This window comes from Pipistrellus hanaki (genome assembly GCF_964339955.1).
Source record: "Pipistrellus hanaki genome assembly, chromosome: 6".
NCBI classification, from domain to species: domain Eukaryota; kingdom Metazoa; phylum Chordata; class Mammalia; order Chiroptera; family Vespertilionidae; genus Pipistrellus; species Pipistrellus hanaki.
This window is the reverse complement of record NC_140508.1, coordinates 76,192,495-76,218,926: the sequence shown is the minus strand read 5'-3', so window position 1 is coordinate 76,218,926 and position 26,432 is coordinate 76,192,495. Positions and strand designations below refer to the sequence as shown.

Below are 26,432 nucleotides of genomic sequence, written 5' to 3'. Positions count from 1 at the left end.
TGCCCTTGACAGGAGTTGAACCTGGAACCTTTCAGTGCACAGGCCAACACTCTATCTACTGAGCCTAACCAGTTTGGGCATCTCAACTAATTTTCTTATCCAACCAACATCTTCAACCTCTGTACTCTCAAGGAAAACTAACACTTTGAACATCAAGCCTGTGTAGTTCCCTCAGTCTCATATGCAACGAACAAACTGAGAACATAGCCTCTCCTTAAATATGTGTCCCTCTCTTTTTATAATTTATTTTCCATAAATTCAATATTTCTTGCCTTGGAATATTGAAAACGTATCTGGTCTATTTAGTGCCTCCTAATTTCTATCCATCCTCCAGAATAATCTCACTTAAAAAATAGTTGTATTGAACATTTAGAACTATTTATTTCTCAACTCCTCCAACCCCAACCCCTATGTGCATCATGAGATTTAACAGCAACTGTTTGGAGTCTGTCTGAAGACCCATGTTGCCTTCCATTCCAAGAGCACTGAACAATATTTAAGATCAAAGCTGACAGAGAGGAAGAATTTCTCAAAGATTTAATTGAATTAATTTCCCAAATCTTATTCGTTCAATGTCATTCTCCTCTTAGCATATAATTCCTACATCTATTTGATGGAAGAAAGTAAAAAGAACTTCTTGGGAAAAGTTGCTACTATAAGGTTACAACTTCTTATCCATTCTAAGTCTGAATCATCTAAGTTTCAAATTTCTATTACAGTCATTTCCTTTTCCTCCCTAACTATAAGAAAAAAGGTTTATTTAGAAATACACAGTGATAGAACGAGGTGAGTCAACTGGTCTGAATGGGCTCAGGAAACAAGTTAAAGGAACAAAAACGGGCCCCTGGAATTTAGGAGAAATAAGCAGAGGTAATGCACCGCAGGAAGCAGTGAGGGAAAGATGCAGGTGTACTCCAGAGAGGTAGCACACTCCAGTCATTCCAACAGCTTTGTTTAGAAAGAGTTATGTCTGATCTCAACTGACCGGAAGAGAAGAGACAAAATAAATACAATATATATTTGATCATTATTCAAAATCAATTTCTTTAAGGTGAAATTTTTATTGTACCTTTTCTATGTGTAGATATGTTTAGATGTACAAATATCACTGTGTTACAAATGCCTATAGTATTCAGTACAGTAACATGCTGTACAAGCTTGTAGCCTAGGAGAAATTGGCTATACCAAATAGCCCAGGTGTGTAGTAGGTTATGCCATCTAGATTTGCGTTAAGTACACTCTATGATGTTTGCACAATGACAAAATCACCTAAGGACACATTACTCAGAATGTATCTCCATTATTCATAGACATATATGACTGTATAGTTTTAGGAAATCCAGAATCATATTTTCCCTTAGGCTTCAGATTTGAAAAGAGAGCCTAGTGCTAGACAACAGAGAGCCTCAAATGGCAAAGTAGGACATTTATACTTTTTATATTAGTATAGTTGCAATATCCCTTCATCATTAAAAAATTGAGTATACTCCTCACTATATGAATATTTATTCATTCATAAGTTATATACATGTGGAACAAATACATTCAATCTTACATATACTTCTCCAGAGAGACATTCAGAAAATACTTTCTAACTCATTTTATACTTTTGATACCTAAACCTCTCAAGAAAATATGAGAAAAGAAAATTATGGACCAATCTTGATCAAGAATATAAATGACAAAATTTACTAGTAAATGAAATGTAATTGAACTAAATCTAGCAATGCATTTTAAAGAATGATAAGGTTCAATTAAACTCAGAAATGTAAATCTGGTTTAACATTAAGAAAATCAAGTAGTATAATTTACTACATGAAAGGATTAAAAGAGAGAAACTATATCTGCAAGTCAATATATGTAAAAAATCAATAAAATTTAACAACCTACTGAGGACCAGAAAAAGAAAAACTAAATTCCTTTATGGCAAAATAGGAAAGGAACAGATTTTTTTTTTATTCTGATGAAAATTATCCATAAACTACTCAAGGCAAACCTCATACTAAATACCCTGTTTCCCTGAAAATAAGACAGTGTCTTATATTAAATTTTTTCCCCAAAGTTGTGCTAGGTCTTATTTTCAGGGGATGTCTTATTTTCGGGGAAACACGGGTAGTATTTTCTCTATATTATGAACCCTAATGTGCACTATTGCCTCATTTATTCAATAATATTCTAGGAGTTTTGGCTAGGGTTTTATTATGAGAAAAATACTATAGAAATGTAATTGTTGAAAGGAAAGACATAAAATTGCTGTTATCCTTAAGAGAAAAAAAAATATATAATGTAAAACTTCAGTAGGATTATAGTAGTTGAAATGGACTAGATTATTCTGTAATAACATAGAACCACACAATTTCAGAAGCTTAAAAACAAAAAAGCTATATTTTACTCATAGTACATGTCTAACAAGGGTGAACCAGAACGTGCTTATTCATTTTCTCAGGGACCCCAGCCACTGGTGATCCAATTGAGACACAAGCTTCCATACATGCTTTTCAAGATATCCTTGTTGTGAGAGTGAAAATGCAAATTGAAGTTGATCACCAACATTACATTTTATCCACCTACAAGTGTCAAGTGTCACTTCCAGTCACATTTTATTTCATTGGTGAAGGCAAATCAAGAATATGCTTAACTGCAAATGGCGGAACCCTACCATGTTCCCAGATTGAAAGTTTGGTAAACACCAATAATGGTTAGCATTAGATTCTGCATGTCAGATATTATACCTAACAAGACTTGTGTTTAACAAAATTGGATATATATATATATATATATATATATATATATATATATATATTATGTGTATAACTGTTATATTTATAAATTTTTATGGCAACTGCACATTCATTAGCAACAGTTAGAAACTATAATTTAAAAATACTCATTTAATAATGTATAAAATATATAAACTTTTAAAAATAAATCTAACCAAAGATGCAAGGCTGGAATTAACAAAAATTATAATACTTTGTTAAGAGAAATTAAATAAGATTTAAATAAATAGAAGGATAAAATAGGCTACTAGAAGTCTATGGATCTGTATACTTAATACTAAATAAATCAGCCTAACTTGGTCCTTGTGTTTCTTTGTTTTAAAACATCTAACAAATGGTATATAACATTATAGGAAGAGAGAAGAAGAAAAATTCCTTGAGAAAACCAACCAGATAGTATAATTTGTCCTACCAAATAAGATGAAGTTTTAGTAGTACATAAGATTAGCATTTGAAGTAGAGCTACATAATAGAGCCTAAGAAATCCCATATATGTATTTGGAAATATAATTTATAAAGTTGTTGATCGTGTATTGGAGAACATTGATAAGAGTATGGATTTTATAATAAATGAGGCTTAAATACATTATCCAAATTAAAATTTAATGCTTACCTATACCAAACATTCTTGTCCATGTCTGAAGCTTTCATTAAAAGACCCACCAAACTCTATCATTGATCTTCTCTCCTTCATTACTCCTTTAGGTCATTAGATGTTCATTATGTTGGTGGACAAGGGAGATTTTCTCCTGGAATTGACAAACCAATAGCATTTAATATTCTAAAACTCTATTGCCTTTGCCATTAATTTACAATGTTCCTTTGAAACACACACACACACACACACACACACACACACACACACACACACACACCTTCATTTTTTTCTGGACCTGCCTTAAAGCCATGCTTAGAGGTAGGGAGAAAGAAAACCATCCAGTATTCTATGCCTAAAGCATGGGGGGGTCTACAATTTTAAAAAAATCCTTGGAAAGACAACATATTAATTATTATAGACCCACAAAAAATTGGAGACATAAGCACACTTTGGAACCTGATTATAATTTCCCATTTTTGAGGCATTAGGTTCTTGTTGGGGGGGAGAAGGGGGAGGCATGGGCAGAGGAATAGGCAAGAACATATGCATTCAAGTAATATATTAAAAAGCAAAGATTGCAGCAATATAATGTAATGAGAAAATCGCCAAAATTTTGAATATTGGTTGCTGGTAGACTCATCCCATTAGTGATAAAAATGAGATCAAGGGTGGTCATGAAGGGAACTAGGTTTAATGGTAAAGGTGATGCAATCAGAAATACCCAACAAGTCTTTAGAAAGGTAAGATTAAAACCCAGGGTCAAAACTGAGCTTCAACATGAAAATCCATACCTATTTACTTGATTATGGTTAGTAAATACTGGTTAATTCCAGGAATATATATGGGCCAAGATTACTGATTGAATTTGTTGAACTAACAAACCCTATCTTTTATGGGATCTAGTCTTATCAACAGTGAGAATTATTTACATAGACTAAATCTGACAGCAGTTCTCCATCTGTTAAAAAGAAAGAAAGAAAGAAAAAATTAAAGAATTAACCCAGCTGGCATGGCTCAGTGGTTGAGCATCAATTTATGAACCAGGAGGTTCCATTTCTGGTCAAAGCACATGCCTGGCTTGTAGGCTCAATCCCCAGTGTGGGGTATGCAGGAGGCAGCCAATCAATAATTCTCTAACATCATTAATGTTTCTATATCTCTTTCTCCCGCTCCCTTCCACTCTAAATAAATAAATAAAAATAAAATAAAATAAAATAAAAAATCCAAAGAAAAATGCAGCTTGATTGGCTCAAAAGTGACACAAAGATTTTTTAACTTCATTCATGATGGTAATCATGAGTAATAGTGCTCATTGTATTTAAACATTATGATGTCCTTGTTTATTATAATTCCATCAAAACCTAACTCTGAATATTACTAACATGTTACTGCTTGAAGATAAGTTAAACTGAATGCCAATGGAAATAAATAAAGAATACTAATTTGAAAAATATATATATTCACTCCTAAGTTTATTGCAACATTAATTGTTATAGAAAAGATATGAAAGCCACCTAGGTGTCCATCAATAGATGAATTAATAGAGAAGATATACATCGAGTGGCCAGATTATTATGATCTCTGAACGCATAATAATCTGGCCTCAGTGTATATGTAATGGAATATTGCACAGCAAAAAAAAAAAATTCACATTTGGGACAACATGGATGGATCTAGAGGACATTATGCTAAGTGAAATATGTCAAGCAGAGATAGGCAAATGCCATGAGGTTTCACCTACATATAAATTCTAAAAAAAGGAAAAAAAATGGAAAAAACATACAAAAAACAAAGCAAATTGAACGGAAAGGGTAAAGGATAGGTGAAAAGGTGAAGGAGATTGTAGTTAAAGACATTGACAAGTTTGCAAGGTTAGATGACTGCTTGGCAAGGTATAAATCACTATACTGTACACCTAAAACTAATATAATCAGCATAATATTGTATGCCAACTATACTTAAATAAAAAATAAAGAAAATGAAAGGCTAAACAATAGACTTTTCATTTATATAATTACAAAAAAAAAATCACAGAAAAGCAGGGAGAGTAGAACCTACAGGTGTGGGAGCAGGGAGAGAATATTTTGAAGGAGGATCTCAGGACAAGGCACTGGCAAATGTATTAAGAAAGAGAATTATGCCCAGAAGTATGGCTCAGTGGATCGAGCATGTCCAATGCACACCAAGAGGCTTCATCTCCAACAGGGGGCATGCAGGCAATAGCTAAGTAATGTTTCTCTCTCATCAGCGTTACTTCCTCTCTCTCCCCTCCTCTTTCTAAAATCAATAGACATATTTTTAAAAAGAAAGAGAATGATGAAATTCTTCTAAGGTACTTATATGTGGGTGTAGGTTTTAATTATGCCATTATGTGCACAGGTTTGTACTTACATAAATATACATCATATGTAGAGACAATTATTTTAATGGGGGTATTTAGAAAACACCTCCAGCAGAGTCAAAAGTAAATTGTGTGGTGCATTACACTTACCAGGGCATGTTATTTTAGCTAATGCATTTACCTTTATGGTAATTATCAACCACTTATGTTTTATGGGTAAAGCCCTATGGCATAATGCTTAGTCGACTTTGCATAACTATGATGATTTGCACTCCTTCTTAATACAGCCTAAATGTTTTTATCTTTTTGCAATTTATCTTATTCTCTAGTGGCGGTTCAAAATATTGGGCCTGTGTCCAAGATATTGCTGCAGAATATGAGTTCTCCAATAGTACTAATAAAATGTGCACTTTCTTGATTTATTTTTTTCTGCTCTCTTGCTTCAATAGCTGAACATTTCTTCAGTTAGCATTCAGTTAATTAAAAAGCCTGTAGCAGGGCACAGGATATGCCCACAAGAAAACCTCAAGCAGTGCAGATGGCCCCACCTCTGCACTCAGAAGCAGAAAAGCAGTGTGTGAAACAGCTGTGGGCTGGGAGGCTCTGGGTGGGCTCTGCCTTCTGGCATGCAATAAGAAGAGTGAATCTGATTTGAACCTCTGGTGCTCAGATCAATTAATGCCATGCTAAACAGCTTTCCAGCTGCAGGAGTGTTCAGAATTTCCTCTTTGCAGCCATAATTTTTTGCTGAAGTCATGTGCCACCTGGAATGATGCATGTGCTACATATTGCCCAGAAAGCTGTGGTTCTGTGAATGTGGCTACAGCGGATGCACAAATTGGAGGAAGAAGAGGCAATGGTCCCTTGATGTTTTCTAAGAGCCCCCACTTGATCTCTATAGAGAAACCTTAAGATGTGGGGTTGCACCTTTACTCCTTTTTCCTTCCAGGTCCTCATATACCAGAATTTTGGGAGAGTCTAGCATTCTATAGCTTAATTGCAATCAGCTTTTACCTTATATTGTAGAAGCAATAAATATCGACCCACTGGAAATGCATTCCAAAGTACTCCCCTGTCCTCAATGCAAACACAAAGAATCGAATTACTAAGGGGCACAGAATTCAGCTTCTCCTCCTCTTCTTCCTCTTTTTCTTTCTTTTTTTTTTCTTTCTCTCTTTCTTTCTTTTCTTTTCTTTTTTTCTTTTTTTTTTTTTTTTTTTAGCATAAGGAATCTAGCTGTAAAAGCAAACTGAAAATCAAATCAATAACCCCATGATAGTCTCAAGGGCCTGTTAGAGGAAAAGATATCTCAACCCAAGAAATACAAAACTGGTTGAGGTACAGTCTCCACACACCAGTGATTGAATCAACTGTTTGGATATCACTTTGAAATTAGACATAATCCAGAGAAGATTGTTCTTATGATTATTTTATCTCTGTATAGGTAAGTTACCACTCTACCCTACAAATCAGCCAATGAACAATCAGAACATTAACAAAGAAAAAAATGAGATGAGATGGTCCCAACAGCTATTCCCAATCAATTTCCTTCTATGCTTGTCTTCAACACTCTATGTAATTTAGATAGATTTCTGTTATCCTTGTTATGCATTGGTGAAGAGTGAGCTTTTGTTTGAACTGAAGAATTCAGGGTAATGTGAAGCTTTTATCTCATGGAGCATTGTTTGCATAATAAATAATTAAGAAATTAATAACAACTAAATGGTTTTACAGGGAAAATGTATTTGTAGCTAAAAGAAAATCATCTTCTACTGAGAGAGCTTATTATACTTCATTTACAAGCCAACTATGTAGTTACAGTATTTATCTATCACTGTAATAAGAAAACAACAGCAGCTTTTGTCCCTAATTACAATTATGGTGTTTTTTATTCAAGAACTAAACACAGATTTTTATTTTTAAAATGCCTTCATTTTTACTGCTTAAATTAGCAATGAATTGATATACAAGTCACTGTGTCAAGACTCAGAGTAGAAATGCAATCAGGGTTTAGGTAACAAATGAGCAAGAACACATGATCATTATAGCTGTTAGTAGAAAACCCTTCAATAAAGCCCTTATTCTCATTTATGTGTCTACATTACAACTTTGCATCTAAGAGACTTAAATAGCAGGTGAAAAACCCATGAGCCATCTATACTAATAAAAGCTTTGAAATCTCGCTTTACACACACACACACACACACACACACACACACACACACCACTTTTTAGGAATTCACAAGAGGACTGAACCTGAAACAAAGATTAAGTAAGAATTCTTGGTTTAACCTGGGCAGCATGGCTCAGAGGTTGAGAGTTGACCTAGGAAGCAGGAGGTCATGGTTCAATTGTAAAATGTTAATTAGTCCTTTTGGATATCCTTCCGGACAAAGCCATAATGGCTGAGGCAGAGGTGGTTAGGGGCAACCAGGCCGGCAAGGGAGGGCAGTTAGGGGCAACCAGGCTGGCAGGGGTGAGCAGTTAGGGGTGACAAGGCTGGCAGGCAGAGTGGTTAGGGCCAAACAGGCAGACATGCAAAGTGGTTAGGGACAATCAGACAGGCAGGCAGGTGAGAGGTTAGGAGCCAGTAGTCTTTGATTGTGAGAGGGATGTCCAAGGGGTCCCGGAATGAAGAGGGTGCAGGTCAAGCTAAGGGACCCCTCTCCTATGCACAAATTTTGTGCACTGGGTCTCTAGTGTTAATATAAACAAATTAATTAAATAAGGTCCAGGAAGTGGTCTTTACATTGGAAACTACCCAGGCAATGCCTCTATAAAATTTATCATTTATCTTGAGTCAAACAAAAATTTGTTGAGCAAAAAGATCACACTATAATTTTTTTTCAGGTGTACAACTAGTTTTAAAAAGATGTTGCATAAAATTCCAATGGGTTGTCAAGCAACAATTTTCCAAGTGATGTTCTTTACCACTTGTAACAGAGGTTCTATAGCAAATATTCTTATTTTCCTTTTAATTCAAAGGTAGTTTCCCTGGCTAGATGTACTTCCAACCAATTATTAGGTCAGTAAGTCAAGTCTTAAGGTAGTGAGTCTGGGGTCATAAATGAGTTAGAAGTTTGTTACAATTATATTAATTTACATTCCTAGAAATAAAAAGCATAATGGTCAATCTTAAGAGAGAATCCATTTATAAATATATTTTACTTTCAAAAACAAAATTTCTGCTGAGATTTAAAGCTAAATTTACATACTAAAATTGGGTGCATATCCTTTATTTTATGATTAATGAATTTTCCTGGGTTATCTATGATTGGAACTGTCAGAATGCTGACATCATGGCTTTGTCTTTTCAGATAAAAGGTGGGGTTCCTAGAACCCAGGTGTGTTCTGATGAATACATCAATGATGAGAGAAAATCATTGATCAGCTCTCTCCTGCATGCCCCTCATCAGGGATCGAGCCGGCAACCCAGGCATATGCCCTGAACAGGAATTGAACCATGACCTTCTGCTTCCTAGGTCAACTCTCAACCTCTGAGCCATGCTGCCCGGGTTAAACCAAGAATTCTTAATCTTTGTTTCAGGTTCAGTCCTCTTGTGAATTCCTAAAAAGTGGTGTGTGTGTGTGTGTGTGTGTGTGTGTGTGTGTGTGTGTGTGTGTGTGTAAAGTGAGATTTCAAAGCTTTGATTCATTTTTTTTTTCAGAAAGAAGGCTACCACCCTCACCACTATACACCTCTGAACTGAGGACAGACCACTGGCTAAAGAATAAATGTTTCCTTTCTGATAGAATGGGGAGAACATGGCTAAAGTCAGACAGGACTGGCTCCCCTGCTCTTGCTAGAAAACAGCTGATGAACTCAGCTCAGAGTCTCCAGTGTGGGGGCAGCTAGCACATGGGGTGTCTGTGAGTACTGCCGAAAGGAACATCTTCCTCCTCCAGGCTGAGGCAAGCCCTGCCAAGCCCAAGAGGGAATTCAGCTCCATGTGGCTCTGTGACTTTGTGTAGGATACCACCTACATGCTCCTTATTAATAACATAGGAATCATTTGTTCAAAACTCCTTCCTTATTAAGAGTTGGGCTCAATCTTAAGCACTGAGGAGGCAAATGTTGCCAAATCAGACACAAAGTTATTTTGAATTTTATATTCTGGGTGATGGTGGTTGGAGAGTGGGGTTGGAGATAGATGACAATGAAAGATAACACTTAAAGGATGTCATGAAAATTTAAAGAGAAAGAAGAGAGAGGGAAAGAGAAAGGAAAGGCAGGAGAGAAGGAGGGAGGAAGGGAGGCAAAAAAGGAGGGAGGAAGGGAGGGTTAGAGAGAAAGAGAAAAGGAAAAAGAAGGGAAGGGAAGGGAAATAATCTATATAACTAACAGTTTCCTTGGCATATAGTAGGGGCTTAGATGTGGTTTTATATTCTGAAAAATGTAACATACTAGCAGAACATTATTTGGAAAAATAATTCTAGGAACATTCTAGGGATTTCAGTGTTCTCATATGCCATGACACTGCCAATGCTTATTGAATCATTAAAAGAACACAGGGCTTTAAATCACAGCCCACAAACAATTCAAAGTGATAGTTTTCACCTTTTGCACTCACTTTGATGTCTCATGAAAAGGTCTGAGCGCCTGGACCTAGCAATCTCCACCATTGGAAGCAGGATTCTGTATCTGTGCCCACAGGGAGGAAAGGACTGGGATTCTTAGTCTCTTCCTCGGCATCACTGACAGCACATCTGGCCGGTAGACAAAGGTTTAGTGTCTTCTGAGATAAGCAATATCTGTGACAAACCATTTGTCTTCCTGGTTAGCCAAGGCAATGTTTAATGGAGCTGTCGATCATTTTGGGGAAAGAAGAGAAACAAAAAGAAGTGGATGCGAGAAAGAGCTTGTCCACTTCACCCTGAAACCATTTTCTTTTCCAGACAATGACATTCTGGCCCTGCTAGCAACTTTTGCAGGTGGAGGTGAGGACTCGGTTTTTATTTTCCACCACAAAAGAGTGGGTGAAACTGCTGTTGCTTCTATTTCGACACTTTACTGAGAACTCTGCAAAAGGAAGTTTCCCTGGAGACGCATGGAGGGTTAATTAAGCCACCAATGTTGCTGTAGGACTGAGCTGCAGTGGGAAAATATAGAAGAAGCCAGCTCTGTCCCATAAGTGTCAGTTCCTATCTTGGAGCCCAAAGCATAAAGTGACCTCTTCCTGGGAAGGAAGGGAACATTATTGTACTTAGCCTGGCACACTCAGGGTGGAGACACTGTGTTCTCGAAGTGAGGCTTCATAACCTCTCCATTTGCCAGCCAAGTCCCAGAGCAACGATAAAATTAGGATTCTCTCTGCGCATGGGTCATTTTGCTGACACTCCAACTTCTTAGCACTGCTGACTGCTGCCAGTTTTCCCCGAGTGGTAATAACATCCCCACCTCCATCTACCAGAGCAAATATTACCTTTTCAATCCAGAATTTTTATTTCTACCATGTCCATTATTATTCTGTAATGTTTTTAAAACCTTCTAGAACCTGGCTGCCCAAGATCTCTGAGTGTTTATCCAATAAACACACACACACACACACACACACACACACACACACACACACGCCAAATGAATCACCTATTATGTGCAAGACACTCTAGAAGATAGAAGAATAAATGTGATCTTTAGCCTAGAAAAGCTCATAACCTTCTCTTTTTGTCCAAAGTTTAATAATTTTTTCAAAATGATAATTGCCTATTGCCCACAAGAGGTGAAGTAGAATCCAATATTCAACTTCTGAAAACATATAAAGCAAATGGTGACATTTTTTCTAATTTCCCAAAAAACCTTTCATTACAGTTATACTTGTTTAAAACAGAAAAGTAATATTCAGATGACATGATTTTGCTATGGCTTATCTATTATTTGGACACAATAGACCTAAATTTTGAGTGGAAATTTTAATTTTCAACCAGATGTATGAATGTGTGAAGCCACATATAAAGTCAAAGCTCTGTTTGCAGTTCGTTTATTTGGAATCTATAAATGTTTAACTTTTAAAATAAAAATACTGCTGGGTAACAAGGGAGCTCCATTTTAAACCAATTGAGGAAAGTCCACACTGTCCTCCTTACCAATCCCCGCTCTTGCCAACAGTGCACCAGTATTCTCCTTCCCCCCCACATCTCTGCCAGCCACCTCTGCTTGTTGAACCATCATGATAGCCATTCTGAAAGGTTCCAAGTGACATCCCACCAAGGTCCCAGTTTGAATATCTCTGTTCTTCTCTTTGAGGGTGATTTTAAATGATTATGTGTGTGTGTGTGTGTGTGTGTGTGTGTTTATTCACATATCTATGTCTAGAATTGAAATCCTGTTATTTACCCTAAGACCATGATCTAGGAGTCATCTTAATGAGTGTCTCCTACTGACAAGTGCTTAGAAAAGGAAATGAGGAGCTTTGGTGTTGCACTTGTAAATCAAAATGTAAAAACAAGAGAAAGAAGGAAAAGGAAAAAAACAGGAAAGTGAGCACTACTTAAAAAAATGAAGGAGGACATAACATTAATATTTTTATCATATTGAGTTGAAAATATTGAAAAACATACTTTTATTACTAAGTTCTTATTTCATTCTCTGAACTGGTACGAATGATCCTCTTTTAAAGCAGTTGGTAGCCTTTTAGATGATCCTCAATCATGGCCTCTGGAGAGAAGGTGGTGGGTGAAGAAACCTATTCCACCCTTGGAAGGGAAAAAGACAGGGATGGACAAATGAACACCAAGGTTCAGCATGTCCATAGACTATAGGATGATTGTCATATACAAAAGGTAACACGGCATCTCAGAAATGACATAGTTTCCTCACAATCTTACCATCTTCCCCTAACTAAGAGCCTTAGTCCCATACATAGTGGTTCTCAAAGTGTGGTCCCTGGACCAGCAACATGAGCATCACCTGTGTCTTCTCCAGGCCCTACTACAGACCCATTGAATATGACACTCTTGTGGTGTGGGCAGAATGTGTGTTTTAACAAGTTATCAGGGTAAGTCTAATGCACCCTTAAGTTTGAAAACCACTGCCATACATAACTGAGACATTCTTTCTCCATTCATGACCCTGAATTAGAAAAACAAACAAAACAAAACAGAGAAATGATAAAGAAATATGATCAACATACACCATGCAAAAGTTCTCTGATGAATAGAGTTAATGTGATTTTCTTAGGTAGATATCAGGTGTAGCAGAACATATTTCAGTTATATGGGGGGGTGTGAATTTTCATAGACTGTGAGGTATAAGGGCATACATTATGGGAGAAAATACCTTAAATTTTGCATAGAGTTCATATTTGATAGGGATTTGAATGTCAAGTGCTAACATGTCAGTGGAACCATTGAAGGTGTTGTAACTGGGGGTTACGGTCAGTAAATCTGTATCAGAAAGAATTATCAGTGGGAGTAAAGTAGAAGAAAGATGAGAGGATGGACTAAGAGCAGGTGATCAGGTAGAAAGCTGCTGCAATAGCCAAAGTGAGCAATAATGGCATCCTACATCATTTATCTAGGAAGTGATGATAATGATGAAGAGGATGCTGCTGATCGGGGTGGTATTAATAACAACTATATCAGTATGAGAACATTTTTGCAGTACCAACAAGAGAAAGTCATTGCAATAAAAATATATAAAGCAAATCAGATTAAAATGTTCTCATCTGGCTTTCTTGGAAATATAAAAGTATGACAGTTATATACAATAGTTTCAGTCCATTATAATACTGTCTTTAATATAGGAGATATATTATACCGTAGTATTTTGGTAATTACTTTAAATGGTACATTTAAATACGTGTGCATTAAGTTTAAAATCTCTCAACTGAAAGAATAAGTCAGAAAACATCATGAAGTAGTCTTAAAAGATAGACTTATCATTGAATTACATTTTTCTTAATGGACTTCAGGCCAAAGATTCAAATTGCCTTTCCAGGGGGGGGGGGGGGTATTTCATAGAGGATTGGTTCAGATCCACTTCCTTTCCTCTCCATACTCATTCTGGAGAATCCAATTCATCTCAATTAAGAAAAATTTTACTTTACTAGACTTATTATGCTGAACACTTTATAAGGTATATAAATGTGAATTACCATGGTGTATCCCTGAAACTAATATTATACTGTATGTCAACTTTAATTAAATAAATTTAAAAGTAAATTAAATTAAAATAAAGTTATTACTGAATGTCTAAAATATGTAAGGTATAATGTTTGGTAGGAATGGGACAGGGAGATGACTCAATGAGCAAAATGCAGTCCTAGTATAAAGAAATCTAGTAGGGAAAAATGTTGACAAAGATAAAAATTATGATGAGAAAGATTTTAAGGTGTGGTTCTCAACTTTGGCAGCACATTGGAAGCACTTGGGATATTTAAGAAATACTGCTATCTGTTCTCCACCTCTAGAGATATTAACCTAATTGATAGGGGTTGTAAGCAGGCCGTCAAGATTTTCTAAAAGTACTTTTAGGTTTTTGAAGTATTAAATTGTTGATATCTGAGGTAAAACCTTTATGAATGAATATATCTCTTGACAGGCAGAGATAGAGGTCTCCAGGAAGACATTTACAATGGAGTGAAGGCAAGAATGCCTTATGAAGAAATTAAGTCAGAGCTAAAATGATAATGTGAGAAGACCATATTCTCAACTACCTTACAGAACAGGCAATGCAGAATTAAGAACCCCTAATTAGATCGAGAATACCCAGGTTCAAGTCCTGAATCTGCCTATTATTGGCTGTATGAATTTAGTCCATTCACCTAACTGCTGAGCACTGGTTTACTCATTTACAAAAAACTACATTTAGGTGTTTGATCCATTCTAAGTCAGTCATAAAAAGCTAAGAACTATATGACTTCACTCATATGTGGGATACAAAACTGGAACTTTTGAACACAAACATCACTTTAGTAGTTACCAGAGAGAAGGAGTTGAGGGATGAAGAGGGCCTAATATATGGTGATGGGAAAAGATTTTACTTTGGGTGGTGAGCACACAGTGCAGCCTACAGCTCATGTAACATAGAAACCCACACCTACATGATCATATCAACCAATGTCACTCTGATAAATTTAATAAAAAATGAAATTAAAAATACATAATAGCTATTTATGTAATTAACTATTTATTTATGCATTAGGTAAGGATTAATAACTTACAAATAAATTTTGACCAAAAAGATGCAACTTATACAGGGAATTGTCAACATGGTTTTATGATTCAATTAACCCCTAAGGAGAAAGTGTTAGTAATCTCATTTTTGGAGCTTTAGTACCTTTAGAGGACCTGGAATGTGGCAACTCTGTCCATGCTTTAGCAGTTAAATGTGGGAACTGGGTCCTACTTAGCATTTTAATCTTGTCATTTAAGATAGCATTGTCTTAGAGTATCCAGAAGTAAACTTGTTCTCCCTGTGCCAATTGCCTTCTAAAAAGCATTTTCACCCGAATGTACAATTAGAAATGTATATGTCATCTCCCCTAGCACAGACACATATAACATGTGTCATCGTCCCCAAAACACACATCTATATGTAAGCAATTCTGATCTGTTCTATTCTATTCTATTCTATTCCAACATATTCCATTGGCTTTCAATAAAAAGCAAAATAATTCATAAAATTGGTTTCATGGTTCTTTAATGGGTTATAGGTGACTATATGGGCCACTCAGCATCCACCTTCCGTTTGAAAAATATTTCTCTAAAAATCTCAGTGTGGTCTTTGGTAGGAAATATGCATACCTTGAGAAGCCTAGATTCTTTACCTCAAAAATGTCTGCTACAACATGGAGGGACCTGGAGAGTATTATGCTAAGTGAAATAAGCCCATCAAAGAAAGACAAGTATCACATGACCTCACTCATACGTGGAATCTAATGACCAAACTAGATCCAGAAACATAGAAGCATAGAACAGACTGTGGAATCTCAGAGGAAAGATGGTGGTAGGTGGGAAGAAATAAACTAAAGAACTTGTATGTATATATGCATAAACCATGGACACAGTCAATAGGGTGGTGAAGGCCAGTGGGTGGGGGAGCTAGAAGGGGTTAATGGGGAGAAAAGGGAACATTCATAATACTTTCAACAATAAAAATTTTTAAAACTATCTGCTAACCAGACAGAAAGTAGAATCATGATATTTCTTTCCCCAATTGAATATTATTGTAGTTATAAATGTTAATAAAATTGGAACATTTCTGAACCTGAGTTTTGCCAGAGGGCTTTTTGAACCGAATCTGATATTCCTAAGAAAGAGATGCCAGTATTTAAGTATATCACCTAGCAGTGATGAGAGAGCTTTGAATACACCTAAATATGTCAAAAAATCATCTACTTGTCTTTAAAATATTGGCTGATTCCTCTAAAATGAGATTTTTCTGCATCTGACTGGAGTAAAATGCTGCGTTGATGGAAGAGTATTAATATTCCATATGCTGTACTTATGAAAAGCTTCAAGCACTTTGCTCAGATTTTTAGAGGAAATTTCCTTTGAAATACAGATCAATCGTTTCTATGAAAAAGATTTATATTGCTACCTTAGGAATATCACAGAGTTGGATCCTACTTTCTTGCATTTTTTTTTTATATCTTGGGCTGAGGCAGATCTTGCCTACATCTCCTTTTGCTTGAGATATCTCCAGTGAACTAACGTCAGCCATGCTCCTCTCATAACTCTCCAGATGTGCTGGCTTTGTAATATGCTGGCATGGCATGACCAAACATCTGTGGGTCAAAAGAGCTTTGGTCCAGGTTCTGTGTGTTTTAGCTTCTGAACTGGACAGATTGAGGCAAAAAACAAAACAAAAACAAACAAACAAAAAACCACATAAACAAACAAAACACCACTATCTTTTTCATGTATCCACCAACCTTAGGATCTTAATAACTAAACTATGTGTGCCATTTGTATTTTACAATTTTTTTGAAGGAGTTAAAAAAGGACACAATATAGGTCTGATTATTATTTCTCCCATATCATTTGCTATAGTTTAGGGTCTTAAAAAAAAAAAAAGAAACCAGGTAGAAATTTACTATCTTTCTCTCGAACAAAATAACACTCACCCATCTTTTCACTCCTCTCCTACCATATGTTTCCAGTTCTGAAAAGTTAACAGCCTAGTTTCAAATAATGCAATTGTATTGTGCATTCCTTCCTGACCCCCAGGTTGGTGATGGCATTGACTGGCTGCCTCTGAAATACCTGATGCTGCCTTGCTAGCACTTTCCACTGCTACCTTATCAGTTACCACGTCATGGTGTTTTGATGTGTGTGTTGTGTGTGTGATATAAACACAATTAGAGTATTTTCCGAGCATGTAGTGTAGTTTAAATGCCCAGACCACAGTCAGAAGAGAGGAACATAGAATTTACTTATTTTTAAAATGCACTTTGTCTACTACCCTCTAGTAGACTATAAGTGCAATGAAGACATGGGTTTTTATCTTTTCTTTCAGTAGTGTATTGTGTATTATCAGAATAGTGCCTATATCTATTTCTGAAACATCTGTAGTATTTCTAAGCAATTTTGATGATTACTTGTGTTTTATGTTGTATGTTTTTTTCAGTTTATAGTTCCACATTTAATTATTATTTTTAATGTACTTTTAATTTCTCTTAAAATTAAGTCTATCAATCTTTTCCTTTATGGTCTCCTTAGCTTTCTAACTGTCCATTGTATCCCCTAAAGAAGTGTAAAGTCTTGCCTTGGCCATTCCTATTTCATTTTTCCCTTGTGTGCATGTCAGTGATGTGTGAATGCAGCCAGCTGTACAGAACCATTGTTGTAGTAGCATTGTGTGACATATACATATAACATAGAAACATACTGATACATATTCAAAGAATATGTGTGCAAAATATTAGTATGGAGAAGACATAAAATTTATGACCCTTATAGAAGAAAATAGATTGCCAAATATAGATCTCAAATTCTATGAGTTCTGCATACAAAAAAAAGGATGACACTGGGTTGCAGTGAGATAAAACGTTTCAAATAAACCTTAAACTGATCTGAAGGGCTAATCTGGCAATGAAAAATGAGAATTTCAGTGCACTAAAGTGATAAATTTATATTAATTTTTAAAATATATTTTTATTGATTTCAGAGGGGAAGGGAGAGGGAGAGAAAGAAACATCAATGATGAGAGAGAATCGCTGATTGGCTGCCTCCTGCTTGCCCCACACTGGAGATCAAGCCTTCAACCCAAGTATGTGCCCTAATTGGGAATTGGACCTTGACCTCCTGGTTCATAGGTTGATACTTAACCATCTAGCTATCTCAGCTAGGCGATAAACTTGTATTTCTTAAACTCTTACAAAATAAAAAGTTCAGAATGGGGTGTTTTCAATGTCAGTGTCTGCACCTTTATGAGAAAGGAGAAGGAAGGAGAGGAGAAAGAATGAAAAGAGAATGAAGGTCTGATCAATGCCATCAAACCTTCGAAGGAAGGTAGGGGAGGATGGGGGTAAGGGGGAGAGATCAACCAAAGGACTTGTATACATGCATATAAGCCTAACCAATGGACACAGACACAGCAGGGAGTCGGGGCGGGGGGGGGGGGGCGACGACAATGAGGGCATGAGTGAGGGGATGGGGGAAATGGGGGAATAAGGACACATATTAATACCTTAATCAATAAAGAAAAAAAATAAAGTTAACCAACAAAGAAAATAGAAAATTTTAAAAATAATCAAAATAAACTGTAATTGAAAAATAAATAAATAAATAAATAAATTCTACACACACCAATAGTTCAATTTTGAAAATGAAATGTATTTTAATTAGAAAAAAGAATGAAGTTGACATTCAATAGTCAACTCCATTTCTGTTTGTTCCATGTAAGGTTTCCTGAATGACTCCCATTGGATTATATACTCCAGCAGAAGTAAAGGACCTGGTCTGGTGGTAATTATATTTTCCTTGATTATAATCATTGGTTTGAGATCTGTGATTATAGGGAATCACACATGCCCATTTATCCTCAGAAATCTAAATGGTTATGCTGGCGCTTGAGGTCATTCCACCTGGCTCAGAACCAGCCAGGATGGCTAATGATTCAAACTATTAAGGACTGCATCTTAGAAGGACAAATGAGTATCAGTCAATGTGACTGACTTTCTCTTCCTGGAATAGTGCTTAAGTGCTTGATTGAAATAGCTGCTAAGTCACAGAGAATGTGATTTCTTGTTCCTGCACATTGAAGAGAATGACCTCACGTGGCCACAAACAATAGAAATGATACAATTGATAGAGGACAATCTTGATTCTTCTGGAACTGTACATGGCTTAATGTTTTGCTACGTGTTAAAGGTAAGTCCTATTGCCCTAGATGATTGGCTCAATGGAAAGAGTGTTAGTCTGCAGACCAAAGGATCCCAGGTTTGATTCTGGTCAAGGGCACATACTTCAGTTGTGGACTCCTCCCTGGTCAAGGCTTGTGCAACCAATCTATGTATTTCTCTCACATCAATATTTCTCTCTGTCTTTCCCTCTTCTACTCTCTCCGAAAATCAATAGGAAAAATATCCCCAGGTGAGGATTCAAAAAAAAGGTAAGTACTCTTATGGTAGATTGGCTATAGTGTAGTGCTTAAATTGTAATGCAAAGGATAATTGACATGAAGTTGGTATAGTTCATTGCAAGTTATTTAGGGGAGAGAGAGAAAGAGAGAGAGCGAGCACTCGTAGGAGGTGAGCTATACAGCTATACTGCTAAAGTTGTGCTTATCAAAATAGCAGGTACAGGCTGGCTTCCTGAGTTCTGAATGAATTATATTAATAACTGGGGCATGGTTTTCCAAATCTGACTAGGATGGGACTCACTCCATCTCTGAGGACCTTGGTGGAGGCCTGTTTAGAGAATTGTGCAACTTCTGCATTTACTATCCTGCCTCCTGCCACTGCAGGGACCTTCAAGCTTGGCTCCCAATCTTATCAGAGCATGTCTGATAACATTACCTTTCTGATGGCTTATTCATATTTCAATATTTACTCATAATTCAAAGTTGAGTCTTATCCCTTCCTCTCCAATCAAGAGAGCACAAGCATCTATATGATGAATAGAAGGAATGGGACAAATCAGAGGCCAACATTGCCAAACCTACCTCATATTAGACAGACCACAAAAGGATCACACCACTATACTCAGCTGACTATATCCAAATATTCATAAAGTGATGCTAAATATAAATCCCAAAGCTCCTCTGAGAAGTAGCAGTGAGTTTAAAGTGAATGGCAACCTTTTATGAGAAACTTCTAAGCCAAAACATTGACCCTTGTCACTTAGACTGAACACTCTTTTCATGTCTTTGTATAGTCATTGAAGCATTGTCAGATAAAAAAGAATATTCATCTCTATCTGCCCAAGTTCTGGAGGGAATTTGACTCACTGCATTCCATTTTGAAATTGCTGATTCACCTGTGTACAGAAGTGACTCCTCTCCTATGCTTCACTAGTCATTGTTCAAATTTTATCCCCAAAAGGTAAAGATTTAAATCTTGTATTCACTTTACATATTCATCAATCATTTATTTAGTTTCTATAAGATGCCAGATACTTCCCCAGGCACTAGAGAAATAAAGAAAAAGACAAAAAGGTTCTCTGCTGTCAAGCAACTCACATACTTATGAAAATAACCAAAACAAGTATTTTTTTCTTATTTTTTTTTATGAATAAGAACAACTATCACATAAATTTCTATGTTTTAAGTCCTATCTATGATTGCATATAGAGGTCCAGTGGATAGATTTGTGCACCAGTGGGCCCTTCAGCCTGGCCTGTGACCTTTCATATTCCAGGACCCCTTGGGGAATATCAGATAGCAGGTTTTGACCTGATCCCCACAGGCCCAATCCAGACAGGAGGGAGCCCAATGCTGTGCATTGAGCATTGGTCTCCTGGTGGTCAATACATGTCAAAGTGTCCTGTTGACTGGTCGTTTGGTCGTTCAGTCGCTTAGGCTTTTCTATATATATATAATCAATAAATATAAACTCACAAGTCAGTTTTTGATACATTTTTGAGATTTACTGAAACATTTACTGAGTTTTCTCAATCATTGACTGGCTTATTTGATTATTATAATATGTATTTTATTCTTGTTTTTTATACCATAAGTGCTAAAAACCATTTTTTTTAAATTACTCATTTAATTAGTTTTGACACTGAATGACCAGATTGGTTTTGAGGGTTTAAGAAACTACTAATTTCTGGGAACCTTGATTTTGATGTAATGAAGAATAGAGGCTAGAAGGAGAATCCTGTTTCTAGTCTCTTCCTGTTTATTCTGAGAAAAATACAGTAAGCCAGCCTGAATGCTGTTGCTCAGTGGTTGAGCATCGACCTATGAACCCGGTCATGGTTCAATTCCCAGTCAGAGCACATATCTCGGTTGTAGGCTTGATCCTAGTAGGGGGTATGCAGGAAGCAGCTATTCAAAGATTTTCACTCATCATTGATGTTTCTATCTCTCCTTCTCCTTTCCTCTCTGAAATCAATAAGAATACACACACACACTGAGCCACCAGGGATGTGGTATGGAGTTATGCATAAGAGCTAGAATGCAATGCCTTTTTTGACAGTCAAGAAACTAGGTGTTTCACTAGAAGGTTTTTAAAGTTATTACATGCAGAAATGCCATTGCTTTAAATTAAATGCAAATTGGCTTATCCCATATTGGAGTTGTAACAAGCATTAAAGATAATATTTTCAGCAGCATTTTCAGTTTTAGGATGAATTTATATCACTAGTTTCTTACAAGCATATGTATTTTGTTTTATGTGGTTATTTGCCCTTTCTTAATTATATCCCAGGTATTCATTACTTATAGTTCTGATTTTGTATGAGGCCTCAGGGGTCAAATTTAGGAGAGTGACATCATTTAAGCAGATGTTATTGTTTTTCAATTTTGACCAATTTCTGATTTATGCTTTATGATAAAAGAATATGGCTGGTATTGTATTGTCTCTCTTTTTATGTGAATCATTTGTGCCTAATGCATAGGCAGTTGTTTGTTTTTAAGTATTCCATGGGCATGTGTAAGATAATACATTTTATGTGAGTAGGATATGAAAATTAATTTGTACTAGATTATTAAATAAGCTCATTCAGTATATTATTTAGGTACTAGTGGTACCTAATTAATTAATTAGAAGAAATATTTTAAATATATATATTTTTATTGATTTCATAGAGGAAGGGAGAGAGAGAGAGAAACATCAATGATGAGAGAGAATCACTGATTGGCTGCTTTCTGCACAGCCCCCACCGGGGACTGAGCCCACAACCCAGGCATGTGCCCTGGACCATAATTGAACCTGGAATCCTTCAATCCATCGCCCCATGCTCTATCCACTGAACCAAACCAGCCAGGTCTAGAATACTAGAATAAATATTTTAATATCACTATTAACCCTTTCTTTATAATAGAAGAGTCAGAGATGAAAGAAAATTAGTGTAATGTATATGAAAATAATATATAGATTGATTAATAAATAAACAATAACAACATGATATAACAACAGAGACATGTTATAAAAACAATAAAAACATTATTTAAGAAACATTGATAAAAACAATGACTGATAAATTGATTAAACTTATTCTAATATCTCCCTGTATAGCAAATAAAGAGTAAAAACACTTCAAATGCTTGACTAATTTCCTTTATGATGAAGTATTTACAACTTTAACTTTAAGGTCACACACTCTTTGAACTTGAGAGAAAGCAACATATAACTGGCCATGTCTGAAAACGGGTCAGGAAGGAATATTCCTACTCTGCCTAGATTGGCACCAGCGAGAGCTAATATATATCGCGCATGAGGGAGGCGACGTTTATTTTTAAGTTGTCAGTGTGCATCATATATACCAGTCGGTCAGTCGGTCGGACAGTCAGATGATCAGACAGATGTATGTTTGGTCACTTAGCCTTTTATATATTTAGATTTCTTTTTTAAAAATATGTTTTTATTGATGTTTAAGAGATAGGAAAGGAGGAGGGAAAATAGAAATATCAATGATGGGACAGAAACATTGATCGACTGCTTTCTGCATACCCTCTACAGGGGATCAAGCCCACAACCTGAGCATGTGCCCTGACCAGGAATTGAACTCATGACCTCTGGGTATGTGGGATGATGCTCAACAAATTGAGCCACACCAGCCAGGGTAGTATATTCTTTATCTGCATTTATATTGGTTCTGCTTGAATGATTGAGATCAAAAGAGATGTGCTAAACCTCCCCTACTTACAATCCTCTCAGCTTTCTTTGTTTTACAAGAGTTTCCACTTAATACATTTTAATGCTATGCTAACATGAAAAGTTTTATGACAGTCATATCATCATTGCAGATTTCACATTTTACCAATAAAACATGACCTTCTTTGTTCTATTTAGCTCATTTTACCTTGAATTCTGCATTGCCTCTTATTAATATTGCAATCCTGCTTAATTTTTGTTTGCATATGCAAGGACTATGCTCATATTTTGCTTTAAAACTTTCCTTTTTTTGTTAAACTTTTTGATACTATATTTAAACTTTAAAAAACAAAAAACAAAAAGTTGTTTTCTATTTTTAATATGTGAGAACTTAAGGAATCTTCAATTGTATAATCCTCATTGCCAGCTCTCACCCCAATTTATGTATGTTTTTAAACATTTTTTCACTGTGCAGACAGTATAATTTTGCCAATATTGCTCTCATATGTATATATGAGTATTTTTTATTTATGTAATTTACTGTAAAAGTAATTTTATTAAAACCTTTTCTTGGCAACAGATATAGTAAAAAATATGGGTTGTCTAGCAAGACCATGTGTCTATAGGGAGCCAAGGATTTGAAAGATGTCTTTTCCCAGCCTCACCCAGTCTTGTGCAAAGAAGGTGGCAAATGGATATGAGACTTTATTTAAGTTATTATGGGCATGTTACTTTCAGTGAAAGGGGAAAAAATAGGGCATTGATATTTAAAGAGCATTTGCTTTATGTAAATAAATAAGTGAATTGTTTTAGTTAGTATATTTTATCTGAGAGAACCAGGCATAGATAAAATGTATGAAAAATCTAAGACACTGGAAATTATGTATTTACTAGCCTGCCCTTTGGTGAGTACCTTTGTTTTTAGGAGCAGTAATCAGCAAAGTCCTTGGAGATACAGACACTGGCCTAGCCTGGGCTATATGTTTGAGTGCTTCCATCGACCTGGGATGCTCCCTTTGGCATTTCATCATGTTGAAAGTTCACCATTCTTTCAGCTCAGGCCCCAGTTTTTTGTTTAGTTCCCTACATGGAAAATATGGATGCTATGTCTTTACAAAATTTGCCATGTCCTGTCTTTTATATTTAGACCTAACTAAACCTTGTTCTAGGTAGCAAGTTCCTTCAGGTCACATACTGTTTTCCTATGAACTTCATTATGCCTCATTGCCTTCAACACTCGACCTTGTACAGTCAAAACAACTCCAATGAAACTGAATTTGGTCTTGGTAAGATAAAAGCAGAACTTTTTATATAGAAGGGGGGAACTATGTCTAATTTACAAATTATATTTCCACTTAGAGATTTAACATTCCTACCTTATTCCAAAGTGCACATTTCCTTTGCTGGTCTGAATCCTCTGGTGCTTAATAAGTTAGTAATAATTCAGAAAGCCTCATATTATATAATCACTAAAATTGGTGATATGTCTCCCCACCCCATAAGTAACAACCAAAGAAAACACAGATGCTAAATAAAAAAGATCCCCGGCCAAGCCAAGATAGGGCTTATAAATCTTATCTCTCAAATTAGTGTTTTGCATTAAATTTTTTTTTCTATGTTGAGAGGCATAGTGGTTTTCTTAAAGGTCAAAATTCCTCACCCAGATCCCCCTATAAACTTGAGAGCAACCTTGGTAAAGAGCAAAGCTGAGTACAAATTCAAATCAAAGAAGAAGGTCATCATGAATTTAATTATTTTATGCCTTTTGCGTTTCTAAGACTTGCTGGTCATTAGTGTTTATTAATATACTAGGTAGTGAGACCAGAATGTTAAGTTCTTCGCTTAACATAAAGAAAATGAACTTTAACTAGCAATAAACTTTAAAATGAGAGTATAGAATCACTTTAATTTAAATAGCAAGCAAGCAAGCTGGCACATTCAACTATCTTAAAATTGATCATTATATTTTCATCTCCTAGAGTCTGTTTTCAATATTTATAAAAGAATTACACAATACCCTAATAATGAAGCTTATAAAAGGAAAAATCTCTTATAGCCTCTATATTTTTATATTTCAGGCATTTTCACTTTTTTTAGTTTTTCTTTTAATTCCTTATTCATCCACAATGTTGTGTTTTATGTGAATCATAAATACAATATAGGCTCTGATAGTTAAAAATGGCTCAGCTTCTCTGCTTAACAATATTAAAATCCTTGGTATTAGGAAAAGGTGACAAGTAGATGATAAACTTAAATCTAGTGAAACATAATAAAAGCATAAATGATGGTGGCCTATCTATATCCAAAGCAATGACATCAGCAAAAGTCAGGGAAAAACAAATTTTGGGGAAGGACCAGGCCAGGAGAAAATAATTAGGATTAATGAAGGTATTTCTGGCAGTAACACAGGATAAGTTTGAACATAAAAGTCTGCATTACAAATATTTTTTATCTTAACTAACAAGTGTTTCAGGGATGTATGGACTGAAACTTTGGGTCCCTCCAAACTAGTTCCCACTGTGACTGTATTTGGACATGGGCCTCTAAGGAAGTGATTAAAGTTAAACAAGATCCTAGAAGTGGGGCCCTGATGAAATAGAAATTGTGTCCTTATAAGAAGAGACAACAAAGAGCTCACTTTCTCCAAGAACACACAAAGAAGCAGTCATGGTGTACAGTGAGATGGCAGCTGCCTACAAGTCAAGGGAAGAGGCCTCAGGATGAAATCTAACTTATTGGTCTTTGATCTTAGCCTTTCCTACCTTTAGAACTATAAGAAATAAACCTCTGTTGTTTAAGCTACTCAGTCTGTGGTATTTTATTATGGCAGCCTCAATAGACTAAGAAAAGGAGAGTGGAGGAAAGATTTAAGAAGAATTTCCAAGGATGCACAGTACCAAAAGACTGTCTGATCAAGTAAATGTCATTAGTTCATCTCTCTAGTCCAGTGGTCAGCAAACTCATTAGTCAGCAGAGCCAAATATCAACAGTACAATGATTGAAATTTCTTTTGAGAGCCACATTTTTAAATTTAAACTTCTTCTAAAGCCACTTATTCAAAATAGACTCTCACAGGCCATGGTATTTTGTGGAAGTGCCACACTCAAGGGGCCAAAGAGCCGCATGTGGCTAGTGAGCAGTGAATGAACTTTCAGATGACTCAAGCCTGCAGTCATTAACTTGCCTCCAGCCATTAAGTCTTCTTAGTTGAGTTTCTAGACATTCTGAAGAGAAAAGCTATTTCTGTTGTTTTTTCCTAATTCCTGAATCAAGACTTACTGAGCAAAAACATATTACTCTATATCACTATATTTAGGGTTGTTTTTTTTTTTTTATATAGTGATAATAACTGAAATCATTATAAACTTCAGGCCTACCAGATTACTATTTATTTATTTGTTTGTTCTTGTTGCTTTCTGTTTTTTTGTTTGTTTGTTTGTTTTTTGTTTTTTTTTATTTTTGTTTTTTACATAGCTGCTGTTGCTGTTACCACTCAGATGAACTGGGTT

The 26,432-nt window shown here is 35.8% G+C and overlaps 1 protein-coding gene across 3 annotated transcripts in view; it reads right to left on the bottom strand.

The window, feature by feature from the left end:
• SYT4 (synaptotagmin 4) overlaps positions 1-26,432 on the bottom strand; it is a 705,442-nt gene that overhangs the window by 499,659 nt on the left and 179,351 nt on the right. For all 3 annotated transcript variants that reach the window (XM_084888394.1, XM_084888393.1, XM_084888391.1), the window contains one exon: positions 3,394-3,529. Coding sequence is in view for 1 of the 3 variants with exons in the window: in XM_084888393.1 (XP_084744519.1) it covers positions 3,394-3,406 (13 nt within the window). In the remaining 2 variants the exon portion in view is untranslated. Of the gene's footprint in view, positions 1-3,393; positions 3,530-26,432 lie in introns of those variants that run through there.